General features: G+C 37.2%; 1 protein-coding gene across 1 annotated transcript in view; it reads right to left on the reverse strand.

The window, feature by feature from the left end:
- The window catches only part of LOC127852233 (spatacsin-like), a 59,225-nt gene that overhangs the window by 9,281 nt on the left and 29,643 nt on the right, over window positions 1-20,301 (reverse strand). Inside the window, exons 20-36 of the mRNA XM_052386119.1 lie at window positions 19,561-19,669; window positions 18,915-19,074; window positions 17,624-17,819; window positions 17,312-17,386; window positions 16,530-16,684; window positions 13,921-14,115; window positions 13,364-13,471; window positions 12,153-12,333; window positions 11,417-11,634; window positions 8,395-8,532; window positions 7,736-7,903; window positions 7,189-7,335; window positions 5,473-5,589; window positions 4,745-4,883; window positions 4,003-4,154; window positions 3,116-3,253; window positions 525-741 (exon numbers count right to left, since the gene is read on the reverse strand). Of these exons, the coding sequence (XP_052242079.1) occupies window positions 525-741; window positions 3,116-3,253; window positions 4,003-4,154; window positions 4,745-4,883; window positions 5,473-5,589; window positions 7,189-7,335; window positions 7,736-7,903; window positions 8,395-8,532; window positions 11,417-11,634; window positions 12,153-12,333; window positions 13,364-13,471; window positions 13,921-14,115; window positions 16,530-16,684; window positions 17,312-17,386; window positions 17,624-17,819; window positions 18,915-19,074; window positions 19,561-19,669 (2,613 nt within the window). The remainder of the gene's footprint in view (window positions 1-524; window positions 742-3,115; window positions 3,254-4,002; window positions 4,155-4,744; window positions 4,884-5,472; window positions 5,590-7,188; window positions 7,336-7,735; window positions 7,904-8,394; window positions 8,533-11,416; window positions 11,635-12,152; window positions 12,334-13,363; window positions 13,472-13,920; window positions 14,116-16,529; window positions 16,685-17,311; window positions 17,387-17,623; window positions 17,820-18,914; window positions 19,075-19,560; window positions 19,670-20,301) is intronic.

A 20,301-nucleotide genomic window follows, 5' to 3' on the forward strand; every position in this document is an offset into this window, starting at 1 on the left:
ATATAAAATACAATATCAACATTGGTGAAGGACAAGTAAATAATAGACTGTAAACCACCTGTTTGACGCCATTTGCCACAAAAACTACAAACAAGCTACCCACCTGACAGCCTACAAAAACCTAATCCAACAAACTGTTCAAAATTTAATTAAACACATTTAATAGGACACAACCAAATCTAAACAGATTGATATGTTGTATTAAAAACAAAGGAAGGTTTAGTTTTTTTTAGTCAGAACAATAAGTAAACCATTGAAATATGTGAAATATGTTTATATATTGGTTATTTGTTTAAATTATTTATTGGGAAGAAATAAAGAAGCTAACAAAGACACTTTGGAGTCTGTTTTGTGAAAAGGACAAGTCAGTCATAATTAATATGTTTTGAAAAAAACAACAGGGAATTTAATTATTTCCAAAGAAAGATTTAATCTTGGGAGACCAAGGCCACAATCTTCACTATGTCAGCATCATAGCAGTATATTCCATTATGCAACAACACTATAGGCATAATACTATCCACCTTTGTCGGATGTGTCCTCCAGCGGCAGTGCCATAGCAGCAACGGCCTCAACCAGTCTGTTCCCGAGCAGGGATGGGTCGGTGCACAGTCTAACCACCTGGTGGAAGTCTGTTGTGCTGTCGTTGGGATCGAAGAACATCTCCTGGTCACCTGACTTCACATCACCCAGAGTGACACGATAGCTTTGCAGAATGGCGTCTGCCAGGAACCCTGCCACCTGTTAAACAACAGACAAAGACATGTGTGAGCCTCTTTCTGGAAAAACTGGGCTTCACCAATGTGTGTTTAGTCTGAACAGGCTAATAAGGACGACACTTGAAAAGCTTTTATGGATTTTGTATATATTTTTTTTAACTCTTTCAGTGCTGGAACCGAATTTTGAAGGTCTTTGCAAACAGTTTGGATCCAGATGAGACGCCACAGAACGTGGCATCTCATCAGGATCCAAACTGTTTGTTATTCTGATAGTATTCTTCGAAAAAAATCGAAGAAAATGCTAATTTTAAAAATTCAGCAGACAACATGTTAGCAGACAACAAATTTCCCAGCATGCAAACGGTTAATAAGAACATCTCTTTTAATCAAAAACACAGTTAAGGCGGAAAGTGATTTCCATGATTAGCCTGTGCAGTCCTATGCAAATGCATTCATTTATTACCAGTTTTCTAATAACGAGGCTCATATTGTGCCTTATATATATATATATAGTTTGTTTTGTTTATCGGAAATTTGCTGTCTTCAACTTTGTGTCTCTTTGTTCAATTAGTTTATAAAAGCATAAATGCCAGTACATGCGTGCACATTTATTATTAAACATAATTTCTAGATCAGTATAGCTCAAGTGAAGTAATTCACTTATTGGAGTAGTCTCCCTTCTGTCACAATTTTTTGTCAATGCACAAAATGGTGGTTTTCTTTAGTTTTTATCGTTAAATGCACATGTTAGTTATACATTTAATGATATATTTCGATATAAATGTATTAAGGTAAGCTGAATTTACGTATTTAATAAACAATTTGTACAAAATTATAAAGGCTATTATTTTCAGCTGTCTTATGACTGTAATAATCAATATTTACATTCAGAAATCTATTTCTATCAAAAGATTTGAAATAATTATTAGGACGCTCTTATAAGACGAGTGCCCAACTTTTAAATAAAACTTTGAGGTAAATTTTCCCTTCTTATTATCAAAGGAGTACGGAATTTGGGCAGTCAGTTAACCTTCTCACACTTTTCTTTGGTAAGTAGATTTAGGCACTACTGAGTGCACATACATATGCAGGTAACTGACGACAGCTCAACTGCTACTGAGAGTAAGTGGCTAAACAAAACAATTGCTAACTAACTGAAGACATTGTAATGTACTTAAATATCCACACACTTTCTTCAAAGACAGAGAGCAATGTCCTAATAAGCATAAGGGCTGATAATAAAACCTCATGGCTCTTAAATTGCATATTTGAAATAAGATTTACTTTTTATTAAATTTAAATTATTTAATGAATGTTATGGACAAAGTTTCTGTTTTAGCATGATGGGTAATGCCCATAACTTTTAAACAAAAGATTCATTGAACTTCATTACTTGATGTCTGATGAAAATAATTGGATTGTAGAAAATCAAGCTTTACTGGCACTGAACTATTTCTCAATCAAATAGTTTGAACAAGTTGATCTGAGGAATATTCAATAACACTGGAGATGATAAAATAAAAAATCAAGCTTATTAAAGTCTACAACACAACAGATATTTTGAGTCTTTACTTGATTATTGCATTAAACAATCTATTCATAGCAAGTTTATCAAAGATCATACTAGAAGTTTTTGTCTAAAAAGGACATCAAGAGCTCCAAGGCAAATAGTTGAAAATTCAAGAGAGCAGACCAAATTCAATTACCCATGGGGAAATTCCCACATACACATCCCTCTGAAATGTTTAAATGCCATGATATTGGAACGTAATATGCACTGATGAGGCTACAATTTATAATTTACTCTTGACATGAGACTAAATAAGTAACACTTGCTTTAAAAAATAGTGTTTAAGAAAAAAAATCATTATGAACCTATTAAAAAAAGTATTCAAGAAACAAATGTTGAGAAGTGATTGTTACTCAGATAAATTCTCACCATGCATGTGGTTTGCTTTTTAAATTACAGCAAGTTTGTTTGGTTTAATAATAAAACATGATATGTGTTTGCCAGAAACACTATGTCCCCTTTTGCGCCGCTTTGAAGCTATATATTTGACCTTTAACCTTGAAGGATGACCTTGACCTTTCACCACTCAAACTGTGCAGCTCCAAGAGATACACATGCATGCCAAATATCAAGTTGCTATCTGCAAAATTGCAAAAGTTAAAGTTGGCGCAAACAAACAAACACACAAACAAAGCAACAGACAGGGCAAAAACACTATGTCCCCCACTATAGTGGTGGGGGACATAAAAATGTCATAGGCATGTTATGCGACATTTTAAGTAGTTTTCCCCTATAAGAAAATGTCAACCTGAGGGTTGCAATATTTACCATGTCTCTAAACTGCCTATGATATTTAAATAGAAACACACTTCTTTAAAGCACCCACCTGTTCTGGTGACAGAGTGCTTGTTGCTAGGAAATCAGCAGCCAATCGGAATCTAGCTTGGCAGTTAGTCTTGAGGAGAGATCGCAAGGTCTGATAGTCTTCTCCTGCTATCACTTGGTCATAGCCACATCCCAGTACCTTCAATGTGCACGACAAATTTATGTCCACTTTTCATCTTGTTCATATCAAAACTTCATATTAGCACATTTTTATCAGAAAAAAACATTAAACATTCTCCTCAAGTCAAATTCGAAATTCCAATTTATCTTTCAGAAAGATAAGTCATAATTGTCAACTGAACTACTCTTAGACTTAAGAATGAAAGAATAATTAAAAGCCAAATAATTTATTTTTCTTTCTGAAACAGTCAGGTAGGAAAAATAATACAATTTTTAGGCGCGACACAAAATATAAAAAAAACATTCATGCTAAAAATGGGGCCTCAACTACAAAAAATAAAATATCCAAAGGTGCATAAAGTCCAGTAATGTCAAAAAGGTGCAATTCAAATTCGGGAGGTGCACAATTTCATATACTAGTTACAATGCTGAAAATGTTATTTCTTTAGCACCAATACTTTATTACACTTAACACTAACACACAGGACATATAGAAAGGCAGATGGATGGAAGGAAAGTCAAGGGAAAATCTATAGAGATGTAAGGCTGATCCGACATGGGGACTGATATTGGCAGTTTGACAAAGCAAACCTGAATTCTTAAATTCTTGAGACAAAGAGCACCATTTTTTAAACCCAGAATATGTGCATGCTTGATTAAAAATTTACCAGTGTAGAACTTGCAGGCTTGTGCAAACTTCAAATCACTACAAAAAGTTATTGTTTTATTTCATATGACTGAATAATCAAATAGGGTCTGAGCACCTACCACAGAAATTTTAAAAGCTGTGAGGATGCGCACGCATGTTTGGCGACCATGTTTGGAATGGTTGAGTAGAATCTCCATAGCAGCAATCTTGGCTTCGTTTTCAGATGACATGGTGTCAACAACTGGCTGGATATTGCTCATAATACTGATGGCTGAAAGCAAAATTTAGACCCATGTTTCAAAACTAAAAAAGGTGCGTCACATGTGTGTACTACCAACTAGCATCAAAAGCGATGATTCTGACAAACTCGTATCTAATAACCAACACTTGTCAAATAGTCTAATAAATCCTCCCCAGTAATTTTTTTACAAGGTGAAAGGTTTTTGAATGAGTATCATCGTTCAATTACCCTTCAATGTCTTTATGAATTAGCACATTGAAACCTGGATTATCTTGGTCAAAGTATGCACAAAGTAGACATGTGTCAGAAGGACACAAATGCGCCTAAATTTAATTTAGTTTTGTAAGTACAGTTATGTAAAATAAAAGTCCACACCAAATGATGAAAGAAGGAGCGCAAGTTCAGATCTGTTTAGTATGTTTACATAAGCTTCATTACTCTAGCAGCAACCGTTTTGAGTTCTACATGACAAAAACATTATATGAAGGGCCAGGAGCAAGGACAGATGGAGAGAGGGACAAGGGCACAGCTATGAAACTATAACTCGCCGGCTGCCCCCACCCCCCACCCATGAACATGGAAGCATAAAACATTAGTCTTAGGGCTACTACAGTGCTTACTACTGGCATTTCTCAGCAGTGGTACAGGGGCTGCTATGGACTGGCGGTGGATGTCCCCAGGTCGGATCCTCAACAGGTGTAGTATGTCTGGGGTGAGCTCATCCAGGCCCTCAGTCTGCAGGCTTAGCCGTATGAACGACTGTTAATATTATGGCATAGACGTTTATTTGGATTCTGAGCTGTTAGCATTTACTCACAGCTAATAAAATATAGTTGTTTATTGGCTGATGAAGCATGATATTACATTAAATTTATTTTGACCATAACATAATCTGACAGACTGCTTTTTGCTAATTAAATCATATTCATTCTGTTGAACACGTGATAAAGAGTTCTTTTAAGTTACTAATATTAATGTGAAGTTTTAGCAAAGATGATTTTTTTCCTAAAGAGAGCATCAACTTAAAATGATCTTTATATCTAGAAGGACAAGAATAATTGCATATGTCGGTTCATGTAATGGTGGCATATTTATAGCGGTGCGTATGGAAAATTACAAAATGTATTCATTAGCAAACTAAAAAAGTACAGTGAACAGCGTCAAGCACACTGCACTGAAAAGCCTTTTTAATGTTTATTTGCTCATTCATCCAGTCAACTGCTGCACACTGTCCTGCTAACAAGGTGCAAATAAAAAAATAACACAAAAACATGTATATTTTTAACAAATAGTTTTCCACCCCTCCAATTTCAAGCAGCACCCTCTGCATTGAACATTCCCTACTTACCAACAGAATGGCCAGGTCCTGTGAGTACACTGAGAATATGGTGGTGACCTTGCAACTCTCCTTGATGGCCCCTTCATCTAACAACTCACCAACAAGGGTCTCCAACACTTGAACCTCCTGAGATAATTTTTTTTATAAAAATGAAGATCTCCAAACCAGAAGCTCTTAAACACACACTGAATACATGTCAGTATTTGTGAGAAATTGACCAATAGCAAGCATTCAATTAAACTAACTGATTAGCCAGTGAGATGCCCTTTTATTACCTGTGTAATGAGAAATATTATGTAATCATATCAATAATGAGGATCTCCATATCTGAAACATATGCTACATTAATTATATCAGGATTTGTGAGTATTTATTTACTTTTTGAGTTTTTACAATACTACAGTTTTTGACGACAGTCAGATCAAAATAGGAAGGGATTGACAGACAGACATACAGAAAACCTTTTGCTGAATATGAACAATAAGTTTTAAGATATCATATATATTATTGTGTGATTAAAATTCAAAGTTTTATCCTTTTTTTGGAAATAGCCACCTGACCTTTGACCTCTGGTGAAAAAAAGATGTCCTGCATTATTTTGATGTTGCCATATATAAAAATACTATCAAAGCTTCTTCAGTACTTTTTGAGAAATTATCAAAACAATTTTGTGTTTGCGGGCCCATTGACTTATTAAAAGATTGACGGACAAATGGATGCAGGGTTAAACTATGGTCCCCTCTTATGAAATTGGTAGGGGACTTTTAACTAAGTGGGTGTAGCTATCAATTCAACTGATTACTGTTTTCCTTAAATCTAGCTGGCTAATTGGGTCTATTAATTAAGGGTCTCTTGGTCATCATCATACACAATCATAGTATCTATTTCATGGTTGTAATAATCATTAGAAAAAAACAAGCACCAAACAGTGTTAAAAGGTTGCTCTTAGCCAAATTACAAGCTAAACTAACCCATCGTGTAGCAGAAATATTTTTCAACACACCAGAACCCTTTTGGAACTCAATTGAGATATCATTTGGAAAAACATTCCGTGCAAGTTTCAAGAAGATTGGACAAAAGAAGTAATTTAAAGATAGTTAGAAGTTTCAATACAGTGATATAAGGAAACCTTCCACACACCCTGGTGGACATGTTTTTCAATGGACTGGAACTCTTTTTTTAAACTTAGCTAAGATATCATAAAAACAAATGTTCTCACATAGTTTCAAGTAGATTGAAATAAAGATGTGACTTCGAGAGTCTTCATAAGGTTTCACTTTGGCCATGTGCCAAGTTTTTCAACATACCATAATCATACTCCAACTTAGCTCAGATATCATCAGACCAAATGTTCTGACTAAGTTTCATGAAGATTGGACTATAAATATGACTTCTAGTGTTAACAAGCTTTTTCTTTCATTTTATCTTTTGACAAATATTCTGACCAAAGTTCGTATAAATTGGCCTGTAGAGTGTTCAGAAGGTAAATGTTGACGACACAAGAATCATGACAAATGGAGAAATAAGGTGATCACAAATGCACACCATGAGCATGTTGTGCTCAGGTAAGCTAAAAGCATTTAATCATAGTTTTAATCAATTGTTGAATTAAAGTATGGCTCATTTTTATAAAACAAGCAATTAAATTTTGCCAAAAAGGTGTTTAAGTAAAATTTTTTTAATTATGACAAAATCTTTTTAAGACTTGAAATAAAAGTTGTTTACTTGTTCAGTCAGGTCTTTTGGTACAGAGTCTTTGTGTGGCATTTTCCCATAATGCAACAGTTCAGACTTCATGTTGATGGATGTTGCGAGAGTTGATGTGTCTTCTTCTTCAAATATTTCTGTGATGTAAGGAGACTGCGGCAGTTCCTGAAATACATCTTTTTATTTTAAAAAGAATACAAGTTTAAACATTTACCACTTAGATATGTATTTTCACACATTTGTATTCCTGTAGAAAGTTAATTTTCATTCAAGGCTTTTCTTACTATATTCAAGTGTTTCAGGCTTCTTTTCCCACCCTTAGATACTGATGAGCAGCAAACAGCACAAAACCTGAAAAAACTGCGAGTTACTTGCAAGCTGTTCTGGTTTTATGCTGTTTGCACATAGCAATTTTCACTTTGCCTTTAAGTGGGAAAGGGTTAAAGCTTGATTAACAGGAGAAAACAAACAAGCTCTCATGAAAATAGCCATTGTCTCCCTTTATCTTGTACTGATATAACACATAATCAATAAAAAACAAAAGTTATTGAATGCCCAACCTTACCTGCTCTTTCTTAATTCTGGCCTCTATTCTGCAAATCCACATTTCCCTGTAAAGTTCTGTAACTAGTTCATGGTCATCTCCCGTTGTTCGCAGACTACGCAAGCAGTTCATTGCAATCTCACATACATGTGATTTCTCACCAGGGTCCATGATGCTGCTACACTCACCCTAGAAATTGGTTAATATTCTGTTGAACACATAAACTGTATATGAAATGGATCTAAGAAATTTTCAGACTCTGCAAAAGTCTGTCAGCTTCAGACAAAGCGAGTCAATTCAGCAGGGAATATTCTCACTCTTTGGATAATGGCTAGAGCCCTTTCAAGCGAAAATGTTTACACAGAATACCTTTAATTGATTAACTATATTTTTTTTAATTAATTCAAATAATTAATATGTATATACTTTATATAGATATCCTTACAAACAAAGAACACAAGCAGCAATTTTATTTCTTAGCATTTAAATTCTTGTTTAACTGAAATATAAACCTTTTGGGTTTTTTACTTTGTGTGTTGTTTTTTTTTAAGAAAAGATCCTCTTTATTTTAGAGGGGATTGGTCCTTTTTCTGCATAAAAACAAACAAAAAATATTCCTTTTATCACAGAGGATGTTCTTTTACCACCATGCAGACACTTTGCATGTTATAATCACCCACCTTGCAGTATTCTGCCACAGTAGGTAAAGCCAGTTTATGTTCAATGCACTTCTGGAAACATTCCCTGTAGAACTGTAGCCTGGCCGGACCAGATGACCACAGGTCAGTGTGACACAGCTTTGTCTTCTGGTTCTCCAGCTGTCAAGCCAGTTGTCAAATACATATATGCTCTCACATAAACAAGGGCTGTTTGTAAAACATGCATGCCCCCCATATGGGCTGTCAGTTGTAGTGGCAGCCATTATGTGAATACGTTTTTTGTAACTGTGACCATGACCTTTGACCTAATGTAAGTTATCATCCGGAAACCATTGTACTATTTCCAGTCAGTGTGACCTTGAGTAATAGGGGTCATCTGCCAGTCATGATCAAGGGGAGAGTGAGAGGGGGGTATAATGTGGGGTGTGGTAATTTATTACATGTCTAAAAAAAAAAAAAAAAAATTTATTTGGGGGGGCGGGGGTGGTGGGGGGGTGGAGGGTGAGAGGGGGGTATAATCTGGGGTGTGGTAATTTATTACATGTTTAAAAAAAAAATTGGGGGGGTCGGGGTGGTAGGGGGAGTGAAAGGGGGGTAAAATGTGGTTGTGTGGTAATTATTAGATGTTTAAAAAAAAAATTGGGGGGGGGGGGTGAGGGGTGGGGGGGGTGGGGGGTGAGAGGGGGGTATAATGTGGGGTGGGGTTATTTATAATATGTTTAAAACAAAAATTGGAGGGTGGGAGGTAGGGGGGGTGGGGAGGTAAGAGGGGGGAATAATTAATAATGTGGGGTGTGGTAATTTATTAGATTAAAAAAAAAAATTGGGGGGGGGGTGGGGGGGTGGGGTAGGGGGCGGGGAGGTGAGAGGGGGGTATAATGTGGGGTGTGGTTATTTATAAGATGTTTAAAAAAAATAAAATGGGGGGGGTTGGGGGGTGGGGGGGGGGGTAGGTGGGGTGGGGGTGAGAGGGGGGTAATAATGTGGGGTGGGGTTATTTATAAATGTTTTTTTAAAAAAAAATGGGGGGGGGGGTGGGGGGTAGGGGGGAGTGAGAAGGGGGTATAATGTGGGGTGTGGTAATTTATAGATGTTTAAAAAAAAAATTGGGGGGGGAGGGGGTTGGGGGGGTAGGGGGGAGGAGAGTGAGAGGGGGTTATAATGTGGGTGTGTGGTTAATTTATAAAAAAAAATAAAAAAAATGGGGGGTGGGGGGGTAGGGGGGGTGGGGGGGTAGGGGGGTGGGGGGGGGGGTAGGGGGGGTGGGGGGGTAGGGGGGGTGGGGGTTGAGAGGGGGTTATAATGTGGGGTGGGGTTATTTATTAGATGTTTAAAAAAAAATATTGGGGGGTGGGGAGTGGGGGGTGGAGGGGGGTAGGGGGAGTGAGAGGGGGGGTATTATGTGGGGGTGTGGTAATTTATTAGATGTTTAAAAAAAAAATTGGGGGGGCTGGGGTTGGGGGGGTAGGGTAGTGAGATGGGGTATAATGTGGGTGTGGTAATTTATAAGATGTTTTTAAAAAAATATTTTGGGGGGGTGGTGGGGGTGGGGGGGAGGGGGGAGAGACAGGGGGGGTATAATGTGGGGTGTGGTAATTTATTAGATGTTTAAAAAAAAAATTGGGGGGGTGGGGGGGGTAGGGGGTGGGGGGGATAGGGGGTGGGGGGGGTAGGGGGTAGGGGGTGGGGGTGAGAGGGGGGGTATAATGTGGGATGTGGTTATTTATAAGATGTTTAAAAAAAATTGTGGGGGGGTGGGGGGGTGGGGGGGTAGGGGGGTGGGGGGTGAGAAGGGGTAATAATGTGGGGTGGGGTAATTTATTAGATGTTTAAAAAAAGGGGGGGTGGGGGGGTAGGCGGGGTAGGGGGGGGTAGGGGGAGTGAGAGGGAGGTATAATGTGGGGTGTGGTAATTTATTAGATGTTTAAAAAAAAATTGGGGGGTGGGGTGGGGGTAGGGGGGAGTGAGAGGGGGGGTATAATGTGGGGTGGGGTTATTTATTAGATGTTTAAATAAAAAAATGGGGGGGGGTAGGGGGGGTGGGGGGTAGGGGGGCCTGGGGGGTAGGGGGTGGGGGTGAGAGGGGGGTTTAATGTGGGGTGGGGTTATTTATTAGATGATGTTTAAAAAAAAAATTGGGGGGGTGATATCTTCTATTCATTAAACATGAAATTTTAACTTATTGCATTTGTTTCCCCTGTATATAAGAAAGATATAATAGTGTATTACCTCCCCTGTCCTGCTTATATTTATATTAATCAACAAAATTAAACATTAACACAATATTTAATATACAAAATATACATAAAAAATCGTATTCTGATAATATTTTTACTGATCCACTTTATTTTACTCAAAGGATGATGTTTCATTGGACTGATAATTATAGAGTTAGGATTACAGACCAGTTGCTTCAGTTATATTGTTCAGAGTTCGCCCTGTTGGCTGTGTATGCATTCTTGAGTTATCATCCAAAAACCATTTTACTATTTCGGGTCACCGTGACCTTGACCTTTGACCTAGTGACCTCAAAATCAATTGGGTTCATCTGCGAGTCATGATCAATGTACCTATGAAGTTTCATGATCCTAGGCCCAAGCGTTCTTGAGTTATCATCTGACAACCACCTGGTGGACGGAACGACAGACAGACCGACAGACAGACTTACAGACCGACATGAGCAAAGCAATATACTCCCTCTTCTTCGAAGGGGGGCATAAAAATTAACAACAAACAATAATTGTGCCCTATAGCATAAGGAATGTCAATTTAACATGACAAATGCGTTTTTATAGTTCAATAACATGCATCACTTGTACACATCTATATATAATAGACAGACCAATCTACAATCATACTGATCTATCAGCAAACTCGTTGAAACATTTAATCAAACAATTTTATTACACACTGTTTTGAATTCCATAAAATATAGATCTACTGAATACCGACAAACTCACAATCTATCAAAATCTACAGAGCACTAAATACAAATATATCTGGCAGTCATATAAAAGAAATCAAATGTTCATATCCCACCTACCTGAGCTATTGTAACATGGTCTGAAGGCAGTTCAGCAATCACAGAAAACTGTCGCGCCAGATCAAACATCTGTTTCCCCTTTAGTGCGTCAACAACAGCTCTACACTCGCTCTCAAACTGCCCGGAGTCCTCAGACAGAAGTCGCCCTAGACTGACTGTCTCAACTTGGCCTTCCAGGATTAATCCTAGCAGCTGACAAGGCTGTCTGAAGTCTGCATCTGATAGGAGGAAACAAAGCAGGCTCCTTATTGACTTTGAATATTAGATGTGTTCTGGGAAAAGGGAGCTAAATAATGTGCCTAAAGTGCCGTCCCAGATTAGCCTGTGCAGTCCACACAGGCTCATTACGGACGTCACTTACAGACTAAACTGGATTTCAGTTTAGAAGAGACTTCCTATTACAGCTAAATTCCATAAAAACGTTCCGTGTTCTCCCTCTGCAGACTGCACAAACTAATCTGGGACAACACTTTACTCACATGAATTATGCCCAGATGTCCACTTTGACTGGTCCTTCCTTTATCATAAATATTGTGCAAATGTCCAGTAGAAATCAGAGCCAATCAAGAAATATTTCAAATTTACTTTCAAACTTCAAACAAACACAAATTAAACCTGTTGCTGAGAGGAACAATCACTAGTGAAAAAAATCACATCAGACAAAATTCAAAACCGATGAATATATAATAAAAACCGTATTAAAACGTCATGAGGCTAGATCAAGAACAAAACTTACCAATATTCTTGAAGACAAGGGTGATACTTTCAGCATCAAGTATCTTCAGAAGTTGGTGTACCAGGGCCATGCTCGTTGTGTGCGTCAACATATATCGGATTATCCGGTAGGTTGTGGTCTCGAGCCACCGGGAATCCCCGACCAACTGTGAGCCAGAGTCTGAAGTTGGCTCATGGTGGTACTTAAATCAACAAGAATAGACATTTATTGGTACTGCTAATTTGTTGTTGGCTTTTATAATAATTTGCTACTGTGCAAAGATAGGAAAATTAACGTGTCCCATTACCAGAATAAATAAAAAGTAATTTAATGTAAGGCATTTAATAAACGCTAATTTTCATGTTGACATGCAATTTTTTAATAAGTAAAATATCTTTATTACGAAAAATGGTGAACAGTTTATGTCAGTAATTCATTCTGTGGGAAAACCAGGCTTAATGAATGTTTGTAAAGTTTTGTCCCAAATCAACTTGCGCAATCCCCACAGGCTAATCTGAGGTGACTCTTTCCACTTTGATGAAATTTTTCAAAGAAACAAAGTGTCTTTTAGTAAACGAAAATCCAGTCTAGGGGACAAATGTTGTCTCTGATAAGTCCATGCAGATTGCACAGGCTAATCTGGGACAAAACTTTACTCATATGCCATAAGCACAAATTCTCAAAGCACAGGTCATATATCACCCCTTTATGAGGTCTTTTATTCACTGCATTGATGCACCATGAAATCTTTTTTATCCTATTACCAGATGAAAATGGATAGTATAACAACGATCGTATAAACTTTAGCTTCATACTACATGTGTATCGCTATTTTAAGATAAGATTTGGGTCTTTCCGAAAATTGGAGAATATGTTTTTGTCAACTCAGAAAGATAAAATCGTCAAAAAATGCGATATTTTATAATTATTAATGGAAAATAGGGAGGAAATAAGAGGATAAATATATGTGAGTTTTGGATAAAGATCAAGTTTATCATGCTCGGCTCGAACCATGTTAGCGCTCGGCAAGCCTCGCGATCGGTTCTAAGCCTCGCATGATAAACTTGATCTTTATCCAAAACTCACATAACATTCTATATTTTTCATAATCGCTTCAATCTCCTGACTAATCAAGGGTTTCCTGAAGTGTTTCCTCTACATCTTAATATTGAAAACTTCACCTTGGTTCAGCAGCAATTATAATTAAGTATGAACCACGCTATCAACAGTACCTGAAATACAGATTCCTTGAATTCTTCCAGCAGTGTTTTACAATTTGCAAAGTTTTGTTTTTCTGTGAATTCTGAGTAAAACTGCAGAAATGGAAGGAGTGGGCTGTTCTGAAACGAAACACATCACAACAAAATCATCGTCACAAATCACACAAATAGTGGCATAAACAGGACTGCATGTTTAATAACACAAATAATTATCTTTGGTTTTTCTTCCTTATAAGCAATCTTTAAACATAAAAAATGGATTAAAATGTTGGACATGGAGTGCAAAACCTAGTTAAAAAATCTCAATTTTAAGTTACTTTATTCAAGGGCATTCTTTGCAGTTTATTGGACAATTTAATTGATCATCAAACTTGGCAAAACTATTTTAGTATCAAAAACTTACACCAAACCTTCCAACTCACATTAAACCATCATAAACAAACATTTAGTTTAATTCACACTTGAAATGGATTATAAAAACGATAACACAAAATCTGATTTTTTTATTTTCAATGAGCATTCATTATAATAAATTAAGACTCATAAACAAAACTAATAAATAAACTCACTTGTTGGAATATATCAAAAGCAGTTACAAGTATGGAACCCCATTTTTTCTCCACATACAGGTCAATGAGACAGTCGAGCACATGCAGGTCATATCTCCATGGTAACCAACCGTGATACTCGAGCACCTGCTCATGATCCAACTCATCTGTCATGGCAACCAGCCAGCTACACAGACAAGGCAACGTGATGGGGGCCTGTAAAATATTTTTATAAGTCTTGCTCTAGGAAAACCAGGTCTAATGCATTATGTAAAGTGTCTTTCCAGATAGGGATGTTAATTTCCGCTGTTATGGTATTTTTCATTTATATAAAGTCTCTTCCAAATGAAAACCCAGTCCAGGAGGAAAGGAGAGTATTGTTCCTCATAAGCGTGTGCGGACTGCAAATGCTTTTCTTGGAAGGAACTTTATATAAATGCAATAAGCCAGATTTCCCGAAGAGAATGAGAAGGATGAACTGAGACCCTTAATAAGTAAGAGAGAACAACATATAGTTAGCCTTTGCAGACATCTCTTACAACTTTAAAAACAAGAGCACCGCCTTGCGGGTGCAGACCGCTCATCTATTTTCTTTTTAAAGGTGAAGGGACTCTCATTTTCAATCACAAAGGAGGGAGGGGTGGAGTGAAGAGGGGTGCATTGTGTGGGGGTGTGGACATTTATTACATTATCTTCCAAAAATGCGAAAAAAAGGAAAAAAAATCGTGAAGGGGGGGGGTGGGGGGGTGGGGGTGAAGGGGGGGTGGGGATTCTTGGGTGCGATGGTTGGACGGTATTTCAAGCATAAAATAATAAAAATAAATATTTGTGTTTTTAACCGTTTCAAAAAAAAAAAATTGGGGGGGGGGGGGTGAGGTGGGGGGGTAAAGTGTGAGGGTGTGGTGGTAATTGTGAGATGATCTTAAAAAAAAAAAATTAGGGGGGGGGATTCGGATGGGGGGAGGGGGGGTGGGGGGGGGATTCTTGGGTGCGATGGTTGGACGGTATTTCAAACATAAAATAATCAATTTTTTAACAGTTTAAAAAAAAAATTGGGGGGGGGTGGGGTGGGGGGGGGTATAGTGTGAGGGTGTGGTGGTCATTTGTGAGATGATCTTAAAAAAAAAATAATAATAATAATAAAAGGGGGGGGGAGGGGGGGGGGCACGGGCGATGGTTTGGGTGGAGTCTATTGTGGTATGTCAGGTAAGAGTAGTTTTGTCAAAGTATCAATCAAATCTAATCATAAATAAAGAAGTTATGGCAATTTTAGGAAAATTTAATAATTTGACCTTGAGGGTCAAGGTCATTCAAAGGTCAAGGTAAAATTCAACTTGCCAGGTACAGTTACTTCATGATAGCATGAAAGTATTTGAAGTTTGAAAGCAATAGCCTTGATACTTAAGAAGTAAAGTGGATCGAAACACAAAATTTAACCATAATTATATTCAAAGTTACTAAGTCAAAAAAGGGCCATAATTCCGTAAAAATGACATCCAGAGTTATGCAACTTGTCCTTTTACTGTACCCTTATGATAGCTTGCGAGTGTTCCAAGTATGAAAGCAATATCTATGATACTTTAGGGGTAAAGTGGACCAAAACACAAAACTTAACCAAACTTTCAATTATCTAAGTATAAAGGGCCCATAATTCCGTTCAAATGACAGTCACAGTTACATTACTTTGCCTGCACAGTCCCCTTACGATAGTTAATAAGTGTTGCAAGTATGAAAGCAATAGCTTTGATACTGTAGGAATAAAGTGGACCTAAACACAAAACATAACCAAATTTTCAATTTTCTAAGTATAAAAAGGGCACATAATTCTGTCAAAATGCCAGTCAGAGTTACATTACTTTGCCTGCACAGTCCCCTTATGATAGTTAGTAAGTGTTGCAAGTATGAAAGCAATAGCTTTGATACTTAAGGAATAAAATGGACCTAAACACAAAACTTAACCAAAATTTTCAATTTCCTAAGTATAAAAAGGGCACATAATTCTGTCAAAATGCACGCCAGAGTTATCTAACTTTGCCTGCCCAATCCCCTCATGATAGTAAGTAAGTGTACCAAGTTTGAATGCAATAGCATTGATACTTTCTGAAAAAAGTGGACCTAAACGCAAAACTTAACCAAAATTTTCAATTTTCTAAGTATAAAAAGGGCACATAATTCAGTCAAAATGCATGCCAGAGTTATCTTACTTTGCCTGCCTAGTCCCCACATGATAGTAAGTAAGTGTACCAAGTTTGAATGCAATAGCATTGATACTTTCTGAGAAAAGTGGACCTAAACGCAAAACTTAACCGGACGCCAACGCCGACGCCAAGGTGATGACAATAGCTCATAATTTTTTTTCAAAAAATAGATGAGCTAAAAATTAAATCATGTTTTATCTAACATCTAGGATAGCTTTAAGCTTAATTATATACCCATTAAGTTGCACTTAAAATATTCTTATCTACATCTATTCAAATTCCTTGTTATAACACATTACCAATAGTGACTTTCAAAAAAAAACGTTGACTCTATTCCATGGACACCTGAATTTTTGTTTGAATACAGTAGGTTATTAAATGAATGTTACAACATGTAGGATACACTTCTGATCATAGGGTGGGATATTTTACCTGCTGTTGATGGCTGATGGCCAGTTCAGAGAACAGGGAGTTTCGTAGTGTGATAGAGTACGCCAAGAGAGCCTTCCAGGGGCAGGAGGTGGTCTGAGCAGCGAACACGACACCAAACACATCACTAGGGCAGCTCTCATAGTTCAGTACTGGGCCTGGAATGTACAGCAAGGGTGAGGCGTATAGCAATTGTAGATGATAAAGGAAGCAAAGTTGAGCTTACAACTCAGTATTTCAACAGATAACTTACTTAATGAATAAACTGCATATAATTAATAAATCATATCATGATCAACACATTTGATTGCTAAATAACAAATATTTAACTTTTTTTCAACCTGTGAAGTCTGCACAGGAATAAGACTTTCCGGTTTAATAAAATATCAACAGTCTCATCTGGAACAACACTTTGTGCACATGCATTAACCCTTTCAGTGCTGGAACCGAATTTTAAAGGCCTTTGCAAACAGTTTGGATCCAGATGAGACGCCACAGAACGTTGCGTCTCATCAGGATCCAATCTGTTTGCTATTCTGATAATATTCTTTGAAAAAAATCGAAGAAAATGCTAATTTTAGAAATTCAGCAGACGACATTTTAGCAGACGACAAATTTCCCAGCATGCAAAGGGTAAAAATCATTTCCCCAGAGCAAGGCTCATATCTTACCCGTGTCCTCATCCTCTCCTGTATCAGATGCCACCATCTCTGGGGCTCATATCTTACCCGTGTCCTCATCCTCTCCTGTATCAGATGCCACCATCTCTGGGGCTCATATCTTACCCGTGTCCTCATCCTCTCCTGTATCAGATGCCACCATCTCTGGGCCCGAGTCTTCATCAGAACTACTGGACTCCTCTGCAACACAGAAATATAAATAGGTCCTCATGGAAAGCTTCTTCAATTAATATCTGTATGAGATTTTCCCCTATAACTCGTATGACCCATAAACCAGTGAGATCCTCATAACTTACCATTAAATGTTAAAAAGTACAAAAACAATGCAACTGCTTTAATCATTAGTCATTACTAATGTACGAGTGTCTATTTAATTGGTTGCCTAAAAGAGAACCATGTTTTAATCTGAGCTCATACCTGATTCCTGGGGTTTGATTCCAATCCTGGCATACAGACCAGAGCGCATCTCCTTCCCTGCAAAGTCACTGCGCTGTCGAGTCGTGACCTGCTTTTCTGAGTCTGTTGTTGAGCTACGAAGGTCAGCGTTTGCAAGAACATATCGAAGGTGCTCTTGAAGATGATGGGAGCGGAACTTGTGTAGCATGTTGGAGAGCTGTGAAATGAAAATCATGTGCAAATAACACACAGATGGCATGTCATGGGACAAAGTGTACTGGTAATCTGAAGACATATCAAATGCAAATGATTTGCATAGGCCGATCAAGGATAGACTCACTGGCTACATTAAATTTATATTAAGAAGGGATTTCCATAACATATTAAAATACAATCCTTCCAAGTGAAATAATTTGGTTTTAATAGAATAATTTTAAATGGCAACATATATATGAAGTCTAGTTTAAAGAAAAAAAAAACACAAAGTTTCACCTTTCATAAAACTGAACCCTTAGCTTTCTAGCAACTGTCTAAATAGTCACTGCAGCCTTGTTGATGAGTCAATCAAAGCACAAGCCATACCATCATCCCCCAAAATCTCTTGGCTTTGCGATAGATTTATAAAGGTTTAGAACCATTTTAACACAATTTTAACATGTAAAAGAAAATCAGAAATATTGGATTTATTTTGTTCGAATATGGATGTGTGCAAGTGCACATGCAGGTTAAAATATTTAGTTACACTCCACACAAGAAAGTGACACAGATGGAATGGACAGACCCACATGGTAGACATCCTAACAATTGGGGACATCAAATGCATGACCTTAGAGAGGTCTCCTATACCAGTAGACCCCCCACCCACGGAACTTTACGTTGTAGGTGAGTTCAAAACAATAATCTCCAAGCAGGAGATCAAATTGCTTCAAGCTATAGTTCTTATGTGATAGTGTAAATATTCAGCAGTTCCATAGGAGATTCATGTGTTCATCTCATTAACACGAAAACAACCTCTCTGTAGAAGTCTTTTACAAAGAAATCATTTACAGACACATCTTTAATGTACTAAACTACCATGGCATTCATAAATTATCTTAATGAAAGACCTTTAGTGTGTAAAATAATTACAGCAGAACATCCTAAAAAGTAGAGACTTTGGGACTGTTTGAGAAAATGTAGGAAATAATAATTCAAAGGTTTAAGAAGTAGGGAAATGTACAAAGTAAGGCCCGTTTCACAGCAAGATTTATCAGCTGAAAGGAGGCATGTAACATACTACCCTGGGGTCTCAATTTCCTAATGTCCATCTCACCTGCTCCTTAGGATACTGATGTAGCTGTGCAAACCAGATGAAGGGCAGCCATTGGTTGGTCTGGGCACACGTTTCCAGGAACTCTGTGGGGTAGGGCAGCTGCAGAAGCCCGCAGAACATCACCGCCAGGACCCAACGTTCAGCTGCCTCAAAACTACAGCTGGAACAGTCAGTACAATCAGCATTTTGGGCGTACCCACTGATATGCTTATATGATATTTCTTGAGAAGAGGAACGTGTTAAACGCCTGCCTAGCAGTACATGAGAGCCTGAGTAACCCTGTGTGTCTTACCTACTTATGCTAAAAATGAATGTATAAGAATAAGACATATTCTAACATTTTTTTCTCGAAGAAAAAAAGCCTTGAATCTGGTTTTTATTTAGTCTCTTAAACACAATATGGGAATGTAAAAATGTAGTATTTTGGATGTTTTGAGGGCATGCTAACAATCTATAGTGTTAGTCAAAATATTTGGAAATACTTAAAGCCCCCTTTCTTCCAAAAATAATCCACTATATAATAAAATGGCATCAGTTAAAATGAGGGAACACAATGTTATTTATTGGACAATTATTTTATTTGTATGAAATCGATTAATCAATGGTTATGTTCAAAAGTGTTTGTTGCAAATACATAAAGACTTACAGGTGAAGTCTATCTTTTGTTATTGATGCCAGTATGGCCGCCTCAAGAGCAAGTTTGGCTTCAGTGGCTGCACTGCTACCATGTTGTATACACCCTTGCAGAAGTTCCACTGAAATACAATTATTATTTATTTACAAAAACTTGGCCAATCTTCTTTAACATTGTATGGAATGTTAAGATTATGATAACATTTTTAAAGCAGCATTATAGCTGAGCACTGACATGTTTGAGTTGTGAATTTCATTTCAGTATTAGTGTTTTGTTGCTTTCTTTCATATTTCACAATTTAAGGATTATTCTAGCAAAAAAAGTACAACTCTTAACTACAAAACTCAGTAATATGCTGAAATTTGTCACACAATTACATAACTATAATGATGACCCATAAACTGTGAATTGAGGATCAGAATGACCACGGTGATCTACAGATTTACTTAATAACTTTAGGTACTTTTATTACTCTTTCAATTACAAAATAATTTTTAATTTTGAAGGCTCTGGTCTGAGTAGTTTATATCATCACATCACAATTAAACATTTTCTTTAAAGATAAACAATGAAAAAGCGAAAAATATTGCATTTTAAAACGCCATCAAACAAAATAATTTGTAATGCAGACTACATTAAACACGCACTTCTCAAACTATTTTTTCGAATATTGTTCATTAAATTATTTAACAATAACATTAACAGGTGTTGATAGATTGGTAATGAAAGATTCTCTTAAACTTTCCTAGCAGT

The sequence above is a fragment of the Dreissena polymorpha genome, chromosome 12 (genome assembly GCF_020536995.1).
Source record: "Dreissena polymorpha isolate Duluth1 chromosome 12, UMN_Dpol_1.0, whole genome shotgun sequence".
NCBI classification, from domain to species: domain Eukaryota; kingdom Metazoa; phylum Mollusca; class Bivalvia; order Myida; family Dreissenidae; genus Dreissena; species Dreissena polymorpha.